Below are 20,254 nucleotides of genomic sequence, written 5' to 3'. Positions count from 1 at the left end.
TCTTTGAGAAATATTTAATATTGCATTGCTTTGACTTTTGGAAGTGTGCGTGTCTTGATACTCAGATTGTACTTAACAAGTACAATGTGATCCTGTAAGTGTGTTTTAAACTAGCTTGCTTCATGGTTGGTAGATTTTATAGCCTGCCTAATGCAGTAGGTATGGTTCAAATATTTTACAAGTTCAATGAAAATTTCTCTGGGTTTGTGTTATAACTTGAGGGAGTAGAAAAATTATTGCATTTAAAAACCTAGGCAGCAAAAAGGTTTTTCTTCCCCCTTCTTTTTTTCAGGTTATATTGCTCCTTGGAGTGGCAGATTTTATTCACTGTGGGACACTGGGTAAGTAAGGATATAAGATTTAGATATCGGTAGCATTTTACTGAAAACTAATAACCACTTACCCTCCTCATCCCCAAATCCATTTAGTATTTCAGTCAAGGAGAATCAGTTATCTGAAGAAAGTATTTGTAGTTGCTGTTTCATGATCTTCACAACCATTTCACTAACTGATCTATGAAATGTCTTGCTTCTTTGCAAGTCTTTGAATATATAATGATATGTTTTTTTCTGTATGTGTATGTCAGCATAAAATAACTGAAAGCTGTGCCAACACTTGAGTACACATTTAAAAATTACCAAGAGCCTTAGACTATTGTCATTGTGCAACTTCGCACAAAATTATGAAATGTTGCACATATGATCTTGCATGTTGCCTCTATATTACATTCAAACATCTGTTTTGTGCATATGATGTCTACTCTGAAAATTCTGTTTTATTAATGTGTGTTTTCACAGGTAAAAATCTTGTTAATCTTTTGTTTTAGTTAACCTTTAAAAATAAAATGTTGGATTCTTTAGTCAGCCTAGAGAATAGGAATAAAATGGGAAACATTTTTCTCAGATAAATATTTTAAGATGAAATTCAGTTGGTAGTTTTTTTGTTTGTTTTTTTTTTTTAAGATTAAGAGCAAGGATAGAAGAACTTCAAACTTTGTGCAATTCAGGCTTTTTCAGGCTCCAAAACCCAGCTCATAGAGGATTCTGGCCCAGCTCTATAATAAATGTAGTAGAACAGATGTCAGTAAAGAAGCCTCAGATTTACTTGAGGAATATATAGATGTTGTTCTTTGCCTGTCCATATATACATATATATACATACACACACACACACACACACACACACACACACGTATATACAAAGCTAAACTTTTGAGGGCTTGTCTACATTAGAAAAACATACTGTGTTAAAACGCACAATTACAGTTTTCAGTGAGAACTAGATCTCAGTGGAGAAAAGGACATATGTTTGATACCTCACCATTCAATCATGGTAGCACCCTAGAATAGGTCCATATGTATTCTTGTCTGTAATAGAGAGCACAGTTTTGTCCTTGGCTGCACTGAGTGTTTGACATGTTGTTTAGATTACATGTGTTTCCAAGTGTAGACAAGGCCTGATTTTTTTCAGCATCTGAAAGAATGTGGGTGCATCAGTAACTGTTTTGGTATTTAATACTGTAACTTTCTTTACTAATTAAATGAAGGTATTTTGTGTAGAGTTTTTGAAATACATGTTGAAAATTTAGGACATTTACTGGCGTTGATGATTCCCTTCAAAAAGGTAGTAAAGGTGCTTCCATAGCTGCGTATTTTCATTTTGGTGACTTTGGCTTCATATTTAGCCATAAACAAATAAAACATCTGTAGTTTTCCTTGTCTTAATTAGTATGGAAATAATCCTGTATATTGTTGTTTTAAATAACTATAGACTAAATGCTTTGTAGATACAGTAAGGCCTGGGGACTTTTTTGGTGTAACAGTTTCATCAGATTTTTTCTGGTTAGGGCACTTGCCATTTAAAATTGAAATGCTTCCTTTGAAATGAATTTCAGAATTCCTAATGTTTACAAGTTTTAATAATTTTACCTTTTCAAAATAATTTGAACTGAATTTTTTTTAAAAAAGGTATGCGAAAATTCACATCCCGATCATTGCCTCTGTGTCTGAGCATCAGCCTACAACATGGGTTTCCTTCTTTTTTGATCTGCATATTCTCGTGTGTACTTTCCCAGCAGGGCTGTGGTTCTGTATCAAAAACATCAATGATGAAAGAGTCTTTGGTAAGAGAAAATATTTTAAAATAATTTTGAAAAATTTTGCCTTCAACTTTATTCTACTTTGGTTTTCTTTGCTCAAAGCTGATACATGGCATGTTCTAAAAAATGGTTTAAAAGTGATGTGTTTGAAGATGGTTATTAAGAGTTGCCTGCACTCAGCAGTATTTAAAAGAGTTTATAAAAATGCAGAGGTTGGGGAAATGGTGATGGAGTGTAGTCCCAGGAGGTGGGATCCAGTCCTTTGCTGTGTTCAGTTCTGCAGCTGGAGTTTCATGTTCTGAGAGGGTACAGTTCCACTACAGGTCAGCCGGGAGAACAGCTCAGTGCAAAGGCAAGGTCCCACTCTAGGCGTCTGGCACTCATCCCATCACAGATAATTCAAAATGCCTTTGCTTTCCAGGTTTTCTGCTATTTTAGTGAACAGAATCACTTGCTTTGGAACAAGTGCTAGATAAGGTACCAGCCAAAATGGAAGTGTGGAGTCTCCCTATGTCAGTGACAACAACTTTTTTTTTGTACAAAGCTGTACTGTGAAAACCGTCTTCTGAGTTTGAATGAGGCTTGTAAGGAGTTGTAACCTATATGGAGGAGTGAAGATCACTCAGGTCTTAAACTTTTACAGGGACAGAAGGCTCCAGGCTAGTATAGCTGCCTCTTAGGCTACCTAAGAGGTGTGTGGGCAGTAGGAATGTTTACTCTGAGGTACTCTCTGCTGTGTGCCTTACAATGAATGTTTGTCAAGACCAGTGGTGGGTAACTTGATTTCAGCCTCCTACTACTGCTGCACCTTCCATTTAACACAGCATAAAGAGACCTATGAGTGAGGATGGATACTGCCTCACCACAACATAGAAAATATTTACATGATGTAATCTGATAAATCAGTGTCCTTTGAAAATTTCTGTAGCAAATCTTTCACAAGAGGCTATTGTTAAAATGTAGCAGACAAGGAATCTACCACAAGGAAACAGCTATTAGACGTTCCCAATCAGTGTATACAGGATCATTTGGGGTTTTCTTTTCTTTCCAAGGAATGTGTTTTTAATGTTCCATAGTATTCTGAAAATCTTGGTTTGTGTTTTGTGGAAGACAGTAATACTGTTCAGGAAAACTTCCTCCAGAATTGGGCTCACAATAGCATGTTATTCATCTGTATAGAATCATAATGTAGACAAGCCCCCAATTTGTCCACAGACACCTCTAACTTAAATCAAAATTTAATATTTCCATGAAATTGTAACACTTCCTTTTGCTTTTCCAGTTCTAATAACTCGTTTAGTCTAGAACTGTTTGGCTTTTTTAATCAAATGAAGTTACCTATTATTCCAGTAGTATTTTTGGTGTGTAATATTAAATATCACTAATAATGTATCTTCTGACACGTTGTTAATGAATATTGAAAATGGGGTTGTGTTATTGTTAAAAGTTGTCAAGATGAATCAGGAAGGGTTTTGGGCTTCAAAGGGATAAACTTTCATTCAGCCATATGTCTGTAAATTAAAAAGCAATGAAATGCAAGACACACACTCAAGTCTTTATACACACAGATGCTCAACCCACTTCCAGAAGTAGTTTTATGGAGAGCATGTACGTGTGCAGTCAGAGTGAGTATTACTTTCTCAGTGTCACCATGAGATGTGTTTCCTTGCAGTTGCTCTGTATGCAATCAGCGCCGTTTACTTTGCTGGAGTGATGGTTCGCCTGATGCTCACTTTGACTCCAGTGGTCTGTATGCTGTCAGCAATTGCTTTCTCCAATGTCTTTGAGCGTTACTTGGGTGATGATATGAAGAGGGAAAATCCACCAATAGAGGACAGCAGTGATGAGGATGATAAAAGGAACCCTGGCAACCTGTATGATAAGGTGAGGGGAGGAAGCAAGAGTTAGAAAACTTGGGTTCCATTGTCAAGGATGATAGAAGTTGCCATAACAGATACATCTGTGTTTGTTTAGGCAGGCAAAGTGAGGAAACATGTATCTGAGCAGGAAAAAACAGAAGAAGGGCTGGGTCCCAATATCAAAAACATTGTGACTATGCTGATGCTGATGTTGTTGATGATGTTTGCTGTTCACTGTACCTGGGTAACCAGCAATGCATACTCCAGCCCCAGTGTGGTTCTCGCCTCCTATAACCATGATGGGTAAGTAAGGTCTACGGTCTGAAGTGATTAAAGGGCAAAAGCCTTTTTACTGTCATTGCATTAGCAATTTGCTTTGCCTTCTTTAAATCACTCCTTATTATATAAAGGAATTGTGACCTGAATAAAAAATCATTCATACTCTAATTTTCAAAAAGATACATTTTCTGAAGTATTTAATGAAGTATATAAAAATAATCCTACCCAAAGCCAATTAAGATGATGGTTAAAAAAAAGCTTTGGAGTCAACTGGGAAAACTTGTTTAAGAATATATATTTGACTGGAAATGCATTTATCACATCTTCAGAAGCAGTCGTGTCTTCAAAAGCAGTTCAGCTTCTGGACATTCAGCTGTCAGAGGGTTCAAACTTATGACTGCTGGTGACAAAATCCCTCAAAGGGAGCTGAACTCATAAGAAAACCCTTATTTGTGAACCCAGGCTGCAGTGGGTTATCATGGTGCAGTTAATTTGTTGGTAGTATTTGTACTGATGCAAATAAAATGAACCGTTTTCCAGCACTCGGAATATCCTGGATGACTTCAGAGAAGCCTATTACTGGCTCAGACAGAACACAGATGAGCACGCCAGAGTGATGTCCTGGTGGGATTATGGTTATCAGATAGCAGGAATGGCCAACCGGACAACCCTGGTTGATAACAACACTTGGAACAACAGCCACATCGCCTTGGTAAGGGTGGCCGTTTTCTATGGAGCAGAAACACCAAAATGTTTACATTGCAGTCCAGCATGAAATTGCAGATGTCTCTTAGACAGGGTGATGGATGTTAAGGAGAAATTGCATAGAGTGAGAAACAAAAACATGGAAGGAATATACTTTTTTTATTTGTTATAATTCAAGTATGGGGGTCGATTTTGCTTTGCAGTTTTCATTTTGTTTACTTGGGGCTTCCAAAACTTCACTTCCACTTCAATTTCTCTTCTTTTCTTTGGGGGAGGATAGACAAAACCTAAGACTTACCGTTCCCCTTGGGATTAGTGCTGTAACAGCTAGTACCACTGCTTTACTGGCCTATCAAAATAAGGATCCTTCCAGTTCAGCAGTGTCACTGCTGAGTGGATTTTTGAATAGCATGTGAAAACTGACCACGTGAATTGACAAATTTTCAGACATCTGGGAAATCAGTGATTATTTATGACTAGCTGTGGAAGTGTAGCAGACTTAATGCAATTCTGTCATCTCGAATTTGCAGTTAGACAAGACATTAAATTTCTTTCACTTCTGAAGAGTAAGTTTAAGCTTTATACATGTGTTTAAGGCAAGGTGTTAGCATTGCCTGTGGTTACAGCGTACCACCTTGGGCAACTTGTGTTGATCATCAATCACATTTCTTCCCAGAGTGTTTTGCTACAAGGGCAGAATGGGGGAAGGGCTCAAGAAATTAGGATAGTTTCTTGTGTTCTTTCTGTCTTGTGTCAGTAGTGAGTACAGCTGTTGTACTAGATCAACCAAAAAGCTGTGTACAAAGCCAACAAATTAACAAAGCTGTGCTTTGAGCAGAGTCCCAAAACAGTGTGTATTGGGGGAAGGGGGGATCACATGTCTGCACCTTTTACAGAGGAAGGAAACTCACATTCAGCTGAAAGTAAGCTTGGGAAATTGTACTGATGGTAATCTAATGGCAGTCAACAAGCATTGCCATGTACTCTGAGGCACTTCTGATTTGGTTGTTGACTGACAGCATTTGTGTGTTGTAATGGACACTCAGCTCTGATAGCTCTGTGTGCATCCCTCTGCTGCAAGACGTAGAAGTGCAGATGCTGCATCCAAACTCACAGCTTCTTGCAGGACAAGGTGCATCATGTGAATAGAGACTCATCTGTGTTGCATAAGCACAGTAACCACACACATTGCAGCAACGGGCAATGATGGCTTTCAATAAAGAATTGTCCCGAGTACGACTGCTGCATTGTCAAGTTCCGTTTTGGAAGGAAGACTCCGTAAAGGGGGACCCAAGCAATAAATGTGTGTTGTGGCCAGTACCTGCACTTGTGCTTTAAACGAGGTGTGCCCTGGATATGTGTCCAGATGATTTCCTCCTGCACAGAGATGGAAATCTGGCAAATAACCTCATATTATTTGGGATAATGTCCAAGAAGCTGAGGTTCTTGGTCTTTTTGACAGCTTGCTCTGCCTAAGCTTAGTGTTCTGTAATTACATTCTTAGCTGAATGTTACCAATTCAGATGCAATATTATGTATATTGTAGTTACTGCCTTAGACTACAGCAATATGTTTCTATGCCTGAAGTACAAGAGCTTCAAGAGCAAACAAAACTGCTGAACTGAATGCCAGTTGCTGACTGAATTCTGTAAGTGTTTGAAGTGACTAGGGTAGAAGAGGTGCTGGATACAGCTCTAAAAAGCTTTATTCTGACATCTTCTCTGTGTTGTTTTACCTTGAATTCAGTGTTGAGGGTGCCTGTGTGCTACTTAGTGCAATGCACAATGGCTGCTTCATTAATGAAGGACAGAGCTCAAGAAAAAAAAATCACCTTTCAAATAATTTGTACACTTTAGGCTGTGTCTAAAGCTTTGAAAGTAATTTGTAATTAGGTATTTTCTGCAACACTTAAGTTTTTGGTAATACAGTTATGACTTGAAGAATATGCAGGTGCTACAAAAGGAAAACTCTAGTTGCTACATTTCGTACTCAAAACACTCCTTTCAACAGGCAGCACTCCTCTTACAGAGGAGAAAATATTTCAGTTTAGGTTGAGGTTTTGAGTTTCTAAATATTCACAATGGGTTTTCTTTATGTAGAATGAAAATGTTGGCTTTGGTTGGTAAGTAGGTATTAGAGAATCACAGAACCACAGGCTGGAAGAGAACACAGTGAGTCACCTGGTCCAACCTCCCTACTCAAACAGGGCTATCCTAGAGCACATGTCATAGGATTACAGGGCTTTGGTCTGGTTGTATTGATCTGTGGAGCTGTTCAATAGGCAGCTATGCAGATATTTAAGATATTTTTGCAATGACACAGGTGGGAAAGGCAATGTCATCTAATGAGTCGGCAGCATACGAGATCATGAGAAGCCTGGATGTGGATTATGTTTTGATTATTTTTGGTGGTGTGATTGGCTACTCTGGTGATGATATTAATAAGTTCTTGTGGATGGTGAGAATAGCAGAGGGGGAACATCCCAAAGATATACGGGTAAGTGGAGCTCCTACTTTTTAATTTTTTTTTTAAAACCCTTTTATTTATGTTATTGCTTGTCTGGTAGTGGTCACTACAGTGGAGGGAAATCTCTACTGCTTATTGCTGTTTTATTTGAAAAATGTGCTGGGGTTGTTTTTCTAGAACAGTAGGAGTGCTGTGGCCTGTAGCCCAGTCTCTTTGAATGTTTTTGATTCTGAAAGGTCAGTAACCTCAAGCTTCTCATGTGTTTGCATGATACCAAAAGTACAGGATTTTTTTAATAATTCTTATGTGCGTGTCTCTCTGTGCATCATCACATGCTTGAAAAAGTAGAAGTGTTCAGACTGTTTAAATAGTCAGCATTACAAATTTCTTCAAACTGTGTAATAGTAGGAGACAAGTGAAAGTGTTAATATTGACTCATGTAGAGTTTAAGATGTTCAAACACCTCTGAGATTGCAGAAGTCTGTAGTAATATTTTCTTAAGCCTAACAAAAACTCCTAGATATTGAGCACAGGCTTAAAGGAGTAGCCTGTGTGCATACTTTCATGTTGTGCTTGAGATGAAAATGGCAAAATTTTTTTGTTTAAACACAGAGAACATATGAAGTTTATAGTGACCCTGCAGATCTCGTATATTAACAATATAGTGCTTGTCACCCTTCTGAAGAATAGATGCCCAACTAACTTTTACAGTTCGGGATGACTTTTCCAGAACCACTTACAGTGACGTGACAAAATTTGTAGCAGCACAATAGTACAGATTTAGGAAAATTGATCCATTGGGGTCTGGGTTAGAAGCAGGTAGTTTGCAACTATTTCACCTTTAATGAGCACCATCTTTTTCATTTTAAGCTTTCCTTAAATCAGCTTTTAAACTGTGAAAGCCAGTTGTGATTCTTAGGAGTCTTTTTGAGGAGAAGGGAATGAGAAATTCCCTTAAGTAAGATTTTAGTTTGCATTGACTCTTTGTATCTTCTTTTCTTTTTAAAGGAAAGTGATTACTTTACCCCTCAGGGAGAATTCCGGGTAGACAAGGCAGGTTCTCCAACTTTGCTGAACTGCCTCATGTATAAAATGTCCTATTACAGATTTGGAGAGATGCAGGTTAGTGCTACAACTTCTTCCAAATCTTAACTGAAATGTGAGAAAACGTTATTTTGATGTATTTTCTATCTTTTAGATTAAGCATTGCATGTAGTAGCAGAATCTGCAGTAAGAATGAGCTTTACAAATTAAAACACATCCAGTCATGGTCTGCTGTTTATAACCTTTAGCATAAAGCATTTCTGCTGTTAACCTACACTTGTACTTCATTTTTTGGTGTCCTTCACATTGCCCCGATGAGTATCTTTATTGCACTGTGCTGTGTGCTCACTAAAGCATTAACTGTGACATTGTGGAGAGCTTTAGATTTGTTTGTTGTAATAGCAACACACAAGTGGAACTATTGACTGTTGAATGTCTGTCAGAAACTACATGATTTCTATCCAAGTCACGTCAGTGTATAAAACAACACTGCATTGTATAGTAAGGGCAGCAGTTGTCACTCTCCTTTGGGAGCATCAAGCACATGGATGGAGCTAAACCTGTTTGGTTTTTTCCTTTCCTTTTCTTCCTTTGTTGCCCCCACCAGGGGCCCATCCTTCTGATGTATTAGCACAAGAATCCTTTTTTCAGTGGATCTTACTTGTAACACAGCAGGGCCAAGTTTAACTGATAATTGTGAACTACTTCTGGATTGTATGGAAAACCATGGAAGTGCAAATTATTGCAGTATAGACAAGAGCACAAGGGAGCAGCTCTGCTGAAAAGCCACTGCAGGCTGCTGCACCTCAGACTGTTCTTTGAGTTGTTTCTGAATGCAGACAAGGTAGCTCTGCTGAGACATTAAGTACTGTCTCCTGTGACACCTGTCAGAGTAAAAATGAATTTGTCCCTTAGGATCTCAAAGTTTTTTCTGTGTAGTAGTAACCAATGCAAGAGAAATGTTGCCCTTTGACTTTGGCTCTACTGCCTTGTAGCATGAAGTTCCACAGTTTGCAGTGATTGGTGTTCTGGATTTTGTCTCAAACTAACATGCAACTTTAATTTTTATAGCTGGATTTTCGGACACCACCAGGATTTGACCGTACACGCAATGCGGAGATAGGCAACAAAGACATTAAATTTAAACATCTGGAGGAAGCCTTTACCTCAGAGCACTGGCTTGTTAGAATATACAAGGTCAAACAACTAGACAACAGAGAGAGATTGGATCATAAACTTAGAGTAACCAACATTGTACCGAAACAGAAGTATTTGTCAAAGAAGGTGGGTTCCCAGTGAAGTAACTGAAAGGCGTCAGGAGTTCATTTTTAACAGTGAATCACATAGCTGGTGAATTATGTATTTCCACTAGCCAGAATGTTATGGATACTGTTCATGTTAGTGTCCAATATCAGACCTGCCTGCTGGTAATAATTGTTAATTTACTGTCTGCTTAACTTTAAAGCATGTGAAGACACAAGGCTAGATTTTTTTTAGGCAGAATCTTAACTGGACATAGAGTGTGTCACTGGCTGTTACAACTCTTAAGTCTTCATGTAACTGGAAGTATAATATCTAAAGTACATCAATTCATGTTTCAGTAACTATGGCTCACTAAGTAAATGTGGAAGTTGCTTTCTGACTTTGTTTGAAAGTAGTGATGCCTAGAAGTTTAAAAATGGCAATTTTGTATGAAATAAATTAAATATGAAACTTTTGTTGATGGAACTTTAGTGTCTGTCTGCTTACTGCCTGAAGTCATCTTCAGTTTTAAAAGTGTTTGTTGTGCTGCCCTCCTTCAGCCTATTAAGAAAGAGGTGTGTTCCCAGGGGAGCTGGGGAGACTCTTAGCAGCCCTCTCTTTCACAACATCTGTTTTCTATATAATCAAATAGATGTTGCAAAAGGAACTCTAGAATCCTGTCTAACAAACTAAATTAGAATAGGCAGTAGACTTACACTGTGTCATGGAAATACAAGTATAGAACGTTCTCTGCAAGTAGAGAATGCTAAATGTAAAGATGCTTATTTCTGTGATTTGATGGAAGTACATAAAATAAGGCATTTGGGGGTTGCCACTGAAGCTAGATATATCTTGAAAGGAAATGATAAGCTTTGTTGTGCCTATCATACACTTAACACTGCAACTTTTTATCTTAAGTGACAAGCAAGGCTGTATTTATCCATGATAGATGCACTGAGCCCACTCTAAGCCTTGGAAGTGTATATTCTCTGTTTAAAGACCATAGAAGTTGATGCAGTTTCTGACCCCCCCACCAACTGTTGCAGTACAAACAGGCTCTACTTCCCATTAAGAAATCAGAGAACCAGTGGAGAGCATGGGGCAAAGGTCCAAGCTAGGATTTCTTAAATACATTCCAAGGGCTCCTTAGTAGCCACAGTTTTTCAGCAGTTGCTTCCTTACTTATATAAATTCAGTCCATCTGCTATCATGTTAGGAATGACATTGCTCAAGCTCAGAGATACAATGTGTCTCAGTATTACATATTAGTTTGTATCTTTCTTAGTGTTGTTGGTATTATGTTGATTAAATACAATTTTTAAAAATAAGAATAGAGCCTGCTGCTAAGCACAGCAAAGTGCAGCAAGGGTGGGAGCTGCCTCCTGGCAGTTGTGTTGAATGTATGCTAATTTGAAGTTAATTTTACCTATGACCAACATTAAAGTTCTCCCCCCATTACTACCTTAAAAAAAATCTAAAACATGCTGATAAAGGAATGTGCAGGAAGTGCTAACTAAGCAGCCTACAGACGAACAGCAGAGTTTAGAAGACTAAAATGGGATTGTTCAGGTTTTTTTCTTTTGAAAAATGCTGCTTTGAGCAAATACTTCTACCTAACTTTTAAGAGAATCAAGTAGTGCAAAAGATGCAAGAAGGTATTTCCAAACAAAACTAACACAACAGTTGTGCTCTTTGGGCATATTAGAGTTTTATCATGTTGGTTATTAATTCTGCTTCAGCAAGTGCTTTGAAAAGAATTCTCCAGCTCTGGTCGACAGGGCTTACAAAAGCACATTTTGTGCAAAAGAAAGTGCTGGGCAGGAATTAACAATCCCAATATAAAAAATAATAACTGGATAATGCCTAGTTGAGGGTTTAGCATTTAAGCTCTTTAAAATCAGTCTAAAGCTCAGGCATTGAAATGCACATCATTAAACCGCGGTCAAGACTAAATCATTAACTAATACCTGTTATTCTGTTTTTCTTTTTAGACCTCCAAAAGGAAGCGTGGCTACATTAAGAATAAACTAATTTTAAAGAAAGGCAAGAGACCCAACAGGAAGACAGTTTAAACACACTGTTCTGATTGCTAATACGAAGCAGTTGTCCTTGAGATAACCAGTCTTTGCCTTTAGCTCAAATCATGTTTCACAGCAACATGAGGGTACAGAACCATCATTGGTCCAGATTATTGTACAAAATTTTCAGGCAATGTCTGATTAAAAATATTGGCTTATTGAGAACAGCTGTTTTAGATTTGTAATGTGAAGCAAGACAGAGCTGCTATCCAAGTCTAGCAGCATTTTTTTTATTGGTACATATTATCCTTCAAATCTGTTGAGAATTTGGACTGACTTTACCAAAGAACCCTGTAATTTGGTCCTTGGCACATGCATACTTGTCAATCTGTTTTGGAGAACACTGTTCAGCTGAATAGCAGCAGTATGAAAACTGGAATGGTGACATCTGAAAATGACACTTTTTCAATGAGAAAGAGGTGGCAGAGCTCTCTTAAATTCAACTTTCAAAACAACTTACTCCCATGATTATTTTTCAATGGTTTCTTTCAATGTCCTTTTACTCCTGCTGCAGGCTGGTTTTGAGCTGGAGTGTAAGAAGCAAAGCTGCAGTTTTCACAAGAGGTGACAGGACAGATTAATTGGACAAGCTGCTTTTGTTCTACATGGGATTGCAGTATTGCTGCCTTACACTGTCATTTCACAAGGTAGACAAGGCAAATCTTGCACACCGTAGATACAAGGGCTAAATTTGTAACCTCCTGAAAGATCTGAAACGACAGTAATGAATGCTATAACATACAACTGAGCACCATGGTGCTTCAGAACGGAAATTAAAACTATTTTAGGTGAATGTTTACATTGGTAAAACAAGTATAGCCTGGTTATTGGGGAAAAGAAGGCTGACAGGTATACAAAACCCCTTTTCTGTGGCTATCAGAGGTAGAAGATTTGCAAACCTCTTCACCCCTCACTGCCTTTCTGGCAAGGGTGGAAGTTTTTGTGGAAATCTGTTTCTCTGCATTTTTATTTAGAGTGCTTAAATCAATTGAAGAAATTCCTGCTCTAGTGCTATTTGCTTTGTCTGTCTTTTATACTGGTTTTGGTTTGGTTTTTTTTAAGTGGTGAAAACTGTCAGATTAAATGCACTAAAATATAAATGGAGATTGAACGTGTTCACTTTCCAGCTATAAGGAAACTTTATACAAACTTGAAATTTTTCTTTAATTACAATGGAAGGGTTTTTTTGCAGTTTGTTTTCCTGCCACAGGTTGTAACTTTTTATAGAAACAAAACTTGCATCAATAACTTGATGTAAATGCAGAATAGTATGTACCTTTCATGAAGAAAATGTAAATTTACAGTGTTCTGTGAGAATGTTACTGCTGACTTCTTTCCCAAGGTGTAGAATATTTTTTTGATTTATGAACTCATTTTTGACTCCAGTGGTTTATACAGACCAATACTACAGCTGCAGCATTTTCACAAAGGTAATTAAATCTGGATTTCTGGCCCCTGTCGTTTGGAGATTTCATTTTATTTTGTTGCTTTAAAGCTCAATGCAGACCAGTTGTCAACTGTAGGGGAAAATAAAGTTAATTCAAGTTTTGTGTTAAGGCTGTTGTGTCAGTTTTCTTGTGATTAACTTGATCACTTCTTGCTTGTAACCCTAGTCATAAATTAAGACATAGAATTCTGTAATGCAAATCTCCTGACTTCACCAAGCTGCTCTAATGAAGCCACAGCATCTTCTTAACATCCCTCCAGCTTAAACTAAGCCAACTCTAGGGCCTCTGCTGTGATTAAATGAAGGTGGCTGTCATATTTGCAGGGAAGAGCAACCTTCCTTCCCAACCACACATGTTGCAGCAACTCCTTCCAGCATCTGGAGCTCCTCAAGCTGCTACAGCTGCTCACCCACCAGCAGAAGGGCTGATTGATTATGTGATGTATGATTTCTAGCGTCTTGCTGCTTCCAAGCCAATCTGCATCCTGACCACTGGTAGGAAACAAGGGCTCTAACGCTTGGAAGAACACCTGAAAGGCAGCAGGACAGATGCTGCCAGTCAGTCTGTGGCGTGGCAGTACCTCAGCCTTGTTTTCAAAAAGGAAATACAAGACTGCCTTCCCCTCTGTAGGTACCTTTGCAGTCAGACAGACTGTTTTCAGCCTTAGGTGACAGCGTTCTCTTTAACAGCAGAAATAACTGAATCTGAGGCATGTGAAATAAAAATAAGCCAACTGCAGGGATCCCAGCCACCCTGCACCTAAAGCTGCCTACTACTTACCCGAGCTTTATTTTTTTCTTAACTCTAACGTGACTTCAAGGATTCTGCCAGTTAAAATGTTCTCCAGTTAAAATGAAAAAATAGTTGGAGTCACTGAGGCATCTACTTAGAAAAAGCAACATTACAAAGAAGAACCAGCACTGTCTCACCTTCCTTGGTTCCTCAGAAACCTGCACACCTGGATCCCAAAATCACACAGCTAATCTAACTCCTACCTCTTCTTTGGAAGACCTGAACAGCGCTTCTACCAGCCTCTTCCATCTTCATCAAACACACCTCCCAGACTAGCTTCTTCCCTTCATTCCAGCCATCCTTTTGTTGTTCTGTTATGCCAAATTTTGAAGCATAATAGCCACAAGACAGAAAAAAAAAAAAAAAAAAACAACAAACCCCACCACCACCAATAAAACAAAAAGCAAAACCACAGCAAGCAAACAAAACAAAACAAACTCATGAGCCGGGCTTAGGTCAGCAGTTGCTAAGGAACTAAAGCTGCAAGTGTCTAGAAGTCAATACTGCATAGGTTCTGTATCTTAATCATTGCTGGTGGGAGCAGTGAGGCAGGCAGTGCTGTTGATAATCCCAGAAGAAATATTTTGACTTGCAGAAGTAATTTCATAACAGGGAGAAAAGTCATTAATTACATATCTTGATAGATTTACTCTTGAAAAAGCAGCTGAATGTTTTGACAAAGCCCTTGGTACATACCAGTCTCACCATGAGTAAAAACTGAAAATAAATCATACCTGGCTGTGACTAAAACTCCCTCAGATCTTTAACCCAAGTGTATAAACTGCTCCAAGATGTGGCCTTGAAGCAATGCCACGGAAGGCAAGGAACAGGACTGGGTCATGTTTCCTGCCCTATTTACAGGCAGTGTTGTTTTTCCGTTTTGCATAAAAACAAAGTGTTCCAGCAAGATCGTTTCCAACACTGTGGATGAATGTTTAAAGAAAACCAGAAGGGCATTATCTAACACTTGAAAAATGCTGACCACGATCTGTGTGATTCCTCTATGAACATTTTTCCTCCTCATGCAAGTGTCCAAATGCTGCAATAATGTAGAGTTGTGTTTTAAAAGGTATTGAATCAAGAATCTCTGTTAGTGATAAAGATTCAATGAAATAGGATTTTCAGAAGCAAAGGGGACACTCTACCTATTTCCTTTTTACTTGCCAAAATGAGGCAAATGTTCTCCAGCCTTTCCTAAAGTTGTGTTGCTGCCCAGCCCCATTTTCCCTGGGTAGAGCTGTCCAATTTAAACAAAAAACTTACCTCCAGAGTCTCTGGGAGAATAAGCAGGGCAGAAAAGCCCCACAACAAACCCGGCTTCAGCTGGCAAATCACTTCATGGGAACCATGCACGCAGCTCAGAGGTGCCCAGGTGTTGTACACAGCTCCTGGACAGTCAGGGACTGACACCACTGAACTAAAGGCTTCCATGGAAAGAGAAAGGGCATCCCACTACTAAATGAAACAAATCTTTTATTCATGAGCATTCTCATTTTAAATTCACAAATTATGAAAGGAAGGCAAATCAGAAGAGACTGCCAGAGCATCTTTTAAATGATAAAGGTATAAATTTTCTTTCTGAACATTTCTAATTTAAGAAAGAAAAAGGTTGCATAGGCTTTCTACAGGTGTGCACAAAAAAAAAAAAAAAAAAGTGAAGTACATGGAAGTTTTTACATTACAATTCAGTGTACATCGGCTACTTGAAAAGGAAAGTATTTACTTGCAATTCCAAGACAGCTACTGGAATGACCTACAGAATAAGGCTTATGAATATTTACTTTTCAGTCCTGTAAAATATACTGAACACATACTATCAGAAAAATAAAATGACACTTGTGAATCTTGCTCTGGAATCTCACTGATGGCATCTTTTCTGAAAGGACTTTTACGTTTGTGTCTCCAAAGTTACTTCGGGAAAGAAGCAGTGGTAATGGCATCAGGGGATTCTTCATAGCATCAGAACGGAACTAAACATTAATCAGAGCACAAGTGGAATGTCCTCGGCATGCAGAAACAACCAACCATGCAGACAGAGAAATCTTCAATAAATTACAAGCAGAAAATTATTCAAATTTCTCCTTAAAAGAACAGCTACAGCATCTCTGTAGCCTCGACAGTCACACCATCCCAGCTGAAAGAGATCTACTCCTTCAGGGGCCCAGGCCTGCATGCCTGACACACAGAGGTTTGCAATGGCTATTTAGTGAGTATGTGTCTTGTTCTTTGGTGTGTGAAAGAGTTCTGGGAGGACGTTCCATGTGTTTAAGCCAGCTTTTTCGATTGTTCTTTGTGATGATACTACAAACTGTAGGGAATACTTTTAGGTACTTATCAGACTAACCTCTAGAACAAGAGTGGGTCCGTTATAAAGTGAATTCTTGCAGATGATAAAGTACACGTGTTTCTGATGATACTTGGTAGCAGTTCAGTGATGCATTTTGGTTTTGTTACAGAAAACTATTACATCAACTATTCCTAAAAAATAAGATTTTTCTTTTCCTTTTAAAAAAAAAGTGTCAGTTACAAAACCAAGCTCATACAATCCACTTTTTTTAAAAAATAGGATTTAAATCATTTAGAACATGAATCTTTCTAATGTGCAAAAAAAAAAAAAAAAAAGACAAGAAGACTAATGATTAATTTAGGATGAAAAAGTAGCCACACCTTCATTAAATAGAGATCTGAAGTTCAAATCCAAACAAACAACTAATGGAATGCTTCCTTGTGCACACACCTCCTCTGCTCAGCCTTCCGAGCTGCTCAAGAGATTTTAGCATCTACCAAAAAACAAAATGCAGGACGCACGAGGACAGATGTGAGCAGTGCTTTGACCTAGATATCTTCATGTAGTATCTATAAAGCATAAGTCAGTGTATTAACAAAGCAGACAAAAGGCACAAAATTACTCAGCTCTACAGACAGGCATCCATGCTACTGTGTGTTAGAAATGCAGTGGTTTCTTTACGGGGCACTGTGGAAAGAAGCACTGAGCACATTTTACATGTGCCTTTTGCTGCCACCTCTCTCAAAAACATCTTCATTTTCAGCAAATATAAACTAAAAAGCAACAAAGCCTTAACACACTTCTAGAATCCACTTTGTCAGTATCACAATGGGTACCTTACAAAGCAAGATCAAGCTACAGGATTTTTTAATTTTTGTTTTTACTCTACAAAACAAATTGTATCCCATTTAATTTGTTTCATTCAAAAAGTTATTGTTTTAGTGGAATAATTTACTAAATCGTTACTTTTACATCAGAAAATCATACATCTGGGAAGGCTAGTTACATCATCTCTGCTCATCCAAAAGTTTTATCGGAAGCAATCCCATTTAGTGGAACATGTAAGCCAGAAGTGTTGGCATGACAGCAGCCAGAGAACATTACGCAGCAAGATCAAAGTTACCAGAGCAGCTGGCTCAGGGGTGGTGACCAGAGACCGACTGAACAGCTGGAGCATGAACAGACAAAGCAGCAAGGACACAACGGGTTAGTGTGAAGAACAATGTTCTGGAGAAGGTATTGCTACTTCTTACAGGGTGGCAGGAAATTCACACTCATCAGTGACAGGAAACATGCCCTGAACTCAGCAACCCAGAGCGAGCACAGCTAGTGGATCATTCTTATGTCAAAGTGAGTTACTCGGTGACTGTTCAGACAGAACAACTGCCATTAAGAGACGCGTCACGTTTTAAGTGCAAAACATTTTTGGCAAAATTGAAAAATAGAAAAACCTTAACCAGTACTAATAAAAAAGTATTTTCTTAAATACTAGCACAGGGCCTGATCCTGCAAGCACACAACTCAGGGAACCCCAGCCGAGTCCAGCTGGAGCTCTGTGCCCTAACACTTTAAGGAAAAGGTCTTTGAGTTGCTATTGGTGTTGGTGCTGTTTACATGGAGTGTAAATAACACACAGAACACATGCACACCGTGTGTACTTAGGGACTTGTGCCTGTGTCTGTGGATCTGCACACACAAAATGGCTCCTGAATAAACTCGAGCTCGTGGTTGTTTTGAGATGCATCATTCACAGTACATAGCTTCACATGGGGATCTTCTGGGATCAGGACCTATCCAAGGACATCCTGAAGTTACGTACTGTTATCATTTTAATGCCTTTCAGGTAAAGTTATGAGGCAACTGCTCTCTCCTGTCAATGGGTCTTCCAGAGAGGATTCACATACAGCCAACCATCGCCCTGCAAGAAAATTAAGCAGAGGTTACAAACAAGATTTATAAATATCGGATCTGTGTATGTCCACACAAAAGCTAAAATAAGACCAAGCAAGAAGGCATCCCTGTCACCTGAAAATTCTGTGTTTAATGAATTGACAAGTGATGTGAGTGGGAGGGGAAAAATTACAAGGGGGAAGAGAAGCAGTGGGAAGATGCAAGAGATCCTGGTTTAAATAGCTGCACATACTGGCTAACATAACAATAACCTCAGTCAGTCTCATTTCCCCTCCACCTTTCCTCCAAGAAAGGGCAAAGATGAACTTGGTAAAATCTGTTTCCTTTCACACAGATGAAACTCAAGACTGTGTTTAGGATGACAATGCTTACTTACATTGGACAAATCTCCCTAGACTGTGCTCATTTTAGTATGCTAAGATTAACAGGGGATGTGAGAACGCAGCATTTGAAAAGGGCTGGATTTTACAGAAAAACACATCGCTTTATGTGCCTAACATTAGATACCAAAAATCCAGATCAAAATCAATCTAACTGAAGGAAAGTGAACAACACAGACATGGAAAAATCCACTGCTCTCATTCGAGAGCCAGACTCTGTCAAAAAGAATTTAAGCAATCAGTGGTACATAACAACACTGGCCCACGACAAAATCCACAGACATTCACTCATCCCTGTGCAGGAACTTGCTAAAAGGGTCTCTAAACCAAGAGACTCCGAGTACCTCTTTGGCAAAGTATTTGGGTTTCCAGGGAGTTGTGAGTGCCGTGCGCTGCCTCTCCTCTGCTCGCTGTCTCTCTTCCAGGCGGTGCTTGTGCTCCGTGGCAGCATCGATGTTCCCCTCCTTCAGAGAGTTGGTGACATGCTGCCACAGGTGCCTGGCCAGGGAGAAGCACAACGGAGAGTGAGAACAGCTCTGCCACAGCCCAGTGCTGCTGGACACCACTCTGGTGAGCAGCAGGCTGAGGCCATGCCATCCATGCCGGTTTTCCAAGTCCCACAGCTTGGGAATTATCACTCTCCTAGGATATTCATCAAGTTTGTGGACCAAATTTTCAGATTCACTCAGCTCCCAGTGTTTTGCCATGCAATCTGACTCTTTACCACCTGAGTTTTCTTCTCAAAGCAGGTGGATTTATTTTTACCATTTCCAGTTCACATTCCTTACTGATGTTCCCCCACCCCCCAAATGACAGGCATTTAATTCTGCATTTTTTTGCAGTTAAATTTTTGAATTAAAGGAAGTGTCAGCCAAAACCCAAGAGTGCATTGAATTGGGACTCTGACTGGTCCAATGAGGTCACTAACAGAAGAACTGATTCTTGGGAGCCCCTCTAGGTCTGTGCTCTGTATTCCCAGTTACAATTATTACCAGTACAGAGCTAAACATGTTTCTCACACAGCTGACCACACTCAGATGCAATGCCTCATATCAGCCTGGCAGAAACTTTGCCCAGAACAGCACTGAGAAAAATCCTCATAGAATGGTTTGGGTTGGAAGAGACCTTAAAAGATCCTCCCTGCCATGGGTAGGAACACCTCCCACTAACCCAGGTTGCTCAGAGCCCCATCCAACCCGGCCTTGAACACTGCCAGGGATGAGGCATCCACAGCTTCTGGGCACCCTGTTCCAGTGCCTCCCCACCCTCACAGTAAAGAATTTCTTCCTAATATCTAATCCAAAGTGCTCTCTGTCTGAAATCAACCACAGCTTTCACATATGTCCAGGGGTGTTTAAATGACTTTGTGTTTACAATCTGATAAACTGCAGATCCTGCAGAGGCACTGGATGGATGCAATTTGCTTACTAGTATCTAAAAAATACAATAAATACACTGAAGAGCTACTAGTTTCCTTATTTACTACAATCTTTATGTTCCACAGTACACAAGAAAAATGAGTTTGTGGATAAGCAAGCAGTCTAGAAAGCAGACAAATTGTATCTGACCCTGCACAATGACTCAAGACACCCTTGTAAAATAAAAAGACATTTACAGATAATAAAATGTAGTTTAACTCATATTTTTAAGTCCTCCAATAAAATG

The 20,254-nt window shown here is 39.0% G+C and overlaps 2 protein-coding genes across 3 annotated transcripts in view; one reads left to right on the top strand and one right to left on the bottom strand.

The window, feature by feature from the left end:
- The window catches only part of STT3B (STT3 oligosaccharyltransferase complex catalytic subunit B), a 49,923-nt gene extending 37,987 nt beyond the window's left edge, over nt 1-11,936 (top strand). Inside the window, exons 8-16 of the mRNA XM_032107497.1 lie at nt 293-341; nt 1,968-2,122; nt 3,771-3,982; nt 4,073-4,260; nt 4,777-4,948; nt 7,264-7,437; nt 8,416-8,529; nt 9,523-9,735; nt 11,685-11,936. Coding sequence (XP_031963388.1) covers nt 293-341; nt 1,968-2,122; nt 3,771-3,982; nt 4,073-4,260; nt 4,777-4,948; nt 7,264-7,437; nt 8,416-8,529; nt 9,523-9,735; nt 11,685-11,765 — 1,358 coding nt within the window. The 3' untranslated portion in view covers nt 11,766-11,936. The remainder of the gene's footprint in view (nt 1-292; nt 342-1,967; nt 2,123-3,770; nt 3,983-4,072; nt 4,261-4,776; nt 4,949-7,263; nt 7,438-8,415; nt 8,530-9,522; nt 9,736-11,684) is intronic.
- Nucleotides 11,937-15,467: 3,531 nt separating this feature from the next.
- The window catches only part of OSBPL10 (oxysterol binding protein like 10), a 112,941-nt gene continuing 108,154 nt past the window's right edge, over nt 15,468-20,254 (bottom strand). For both annotated transcript variants that reach the window (XM_032107518.1, XM_032107510.1), the window contains exons 11-12: nt 18,934-19,087; nt 15,468-18,216 (exon numbers count right to left, since the gene is read on the bottom strand). In XM_032107518.1, coding sequence (XP_031963409.1) covers nt 18,172-18,216; nt 18,934-19,087 — 199 coding nt within the window. In that variant the 3' untranslated portion in view covers nt 15,468-18,171. The remainder of the gene's footprint in view (nt 18,217-18,933; nt 19,088-20,254) is intronic.

The sequence above is a fragment of the Corvus moneduloides genome, chromosome 1, assembly GCF_009650955.1.
Source record: "Corvus moneduloides isolate bCorMon1 chromosome 1, bCorMon1.pri, whole genome shotgun sequence".
Taxonomy (NCBI): Eukaryota; Metazoa; Chordata; class Aves; order Passeriformes; family Corvidae; genus Corvus; species Corvus moneduloides.
This window is presented reverse-complemented; position numbering and strand designations above follow the sequence as displayed.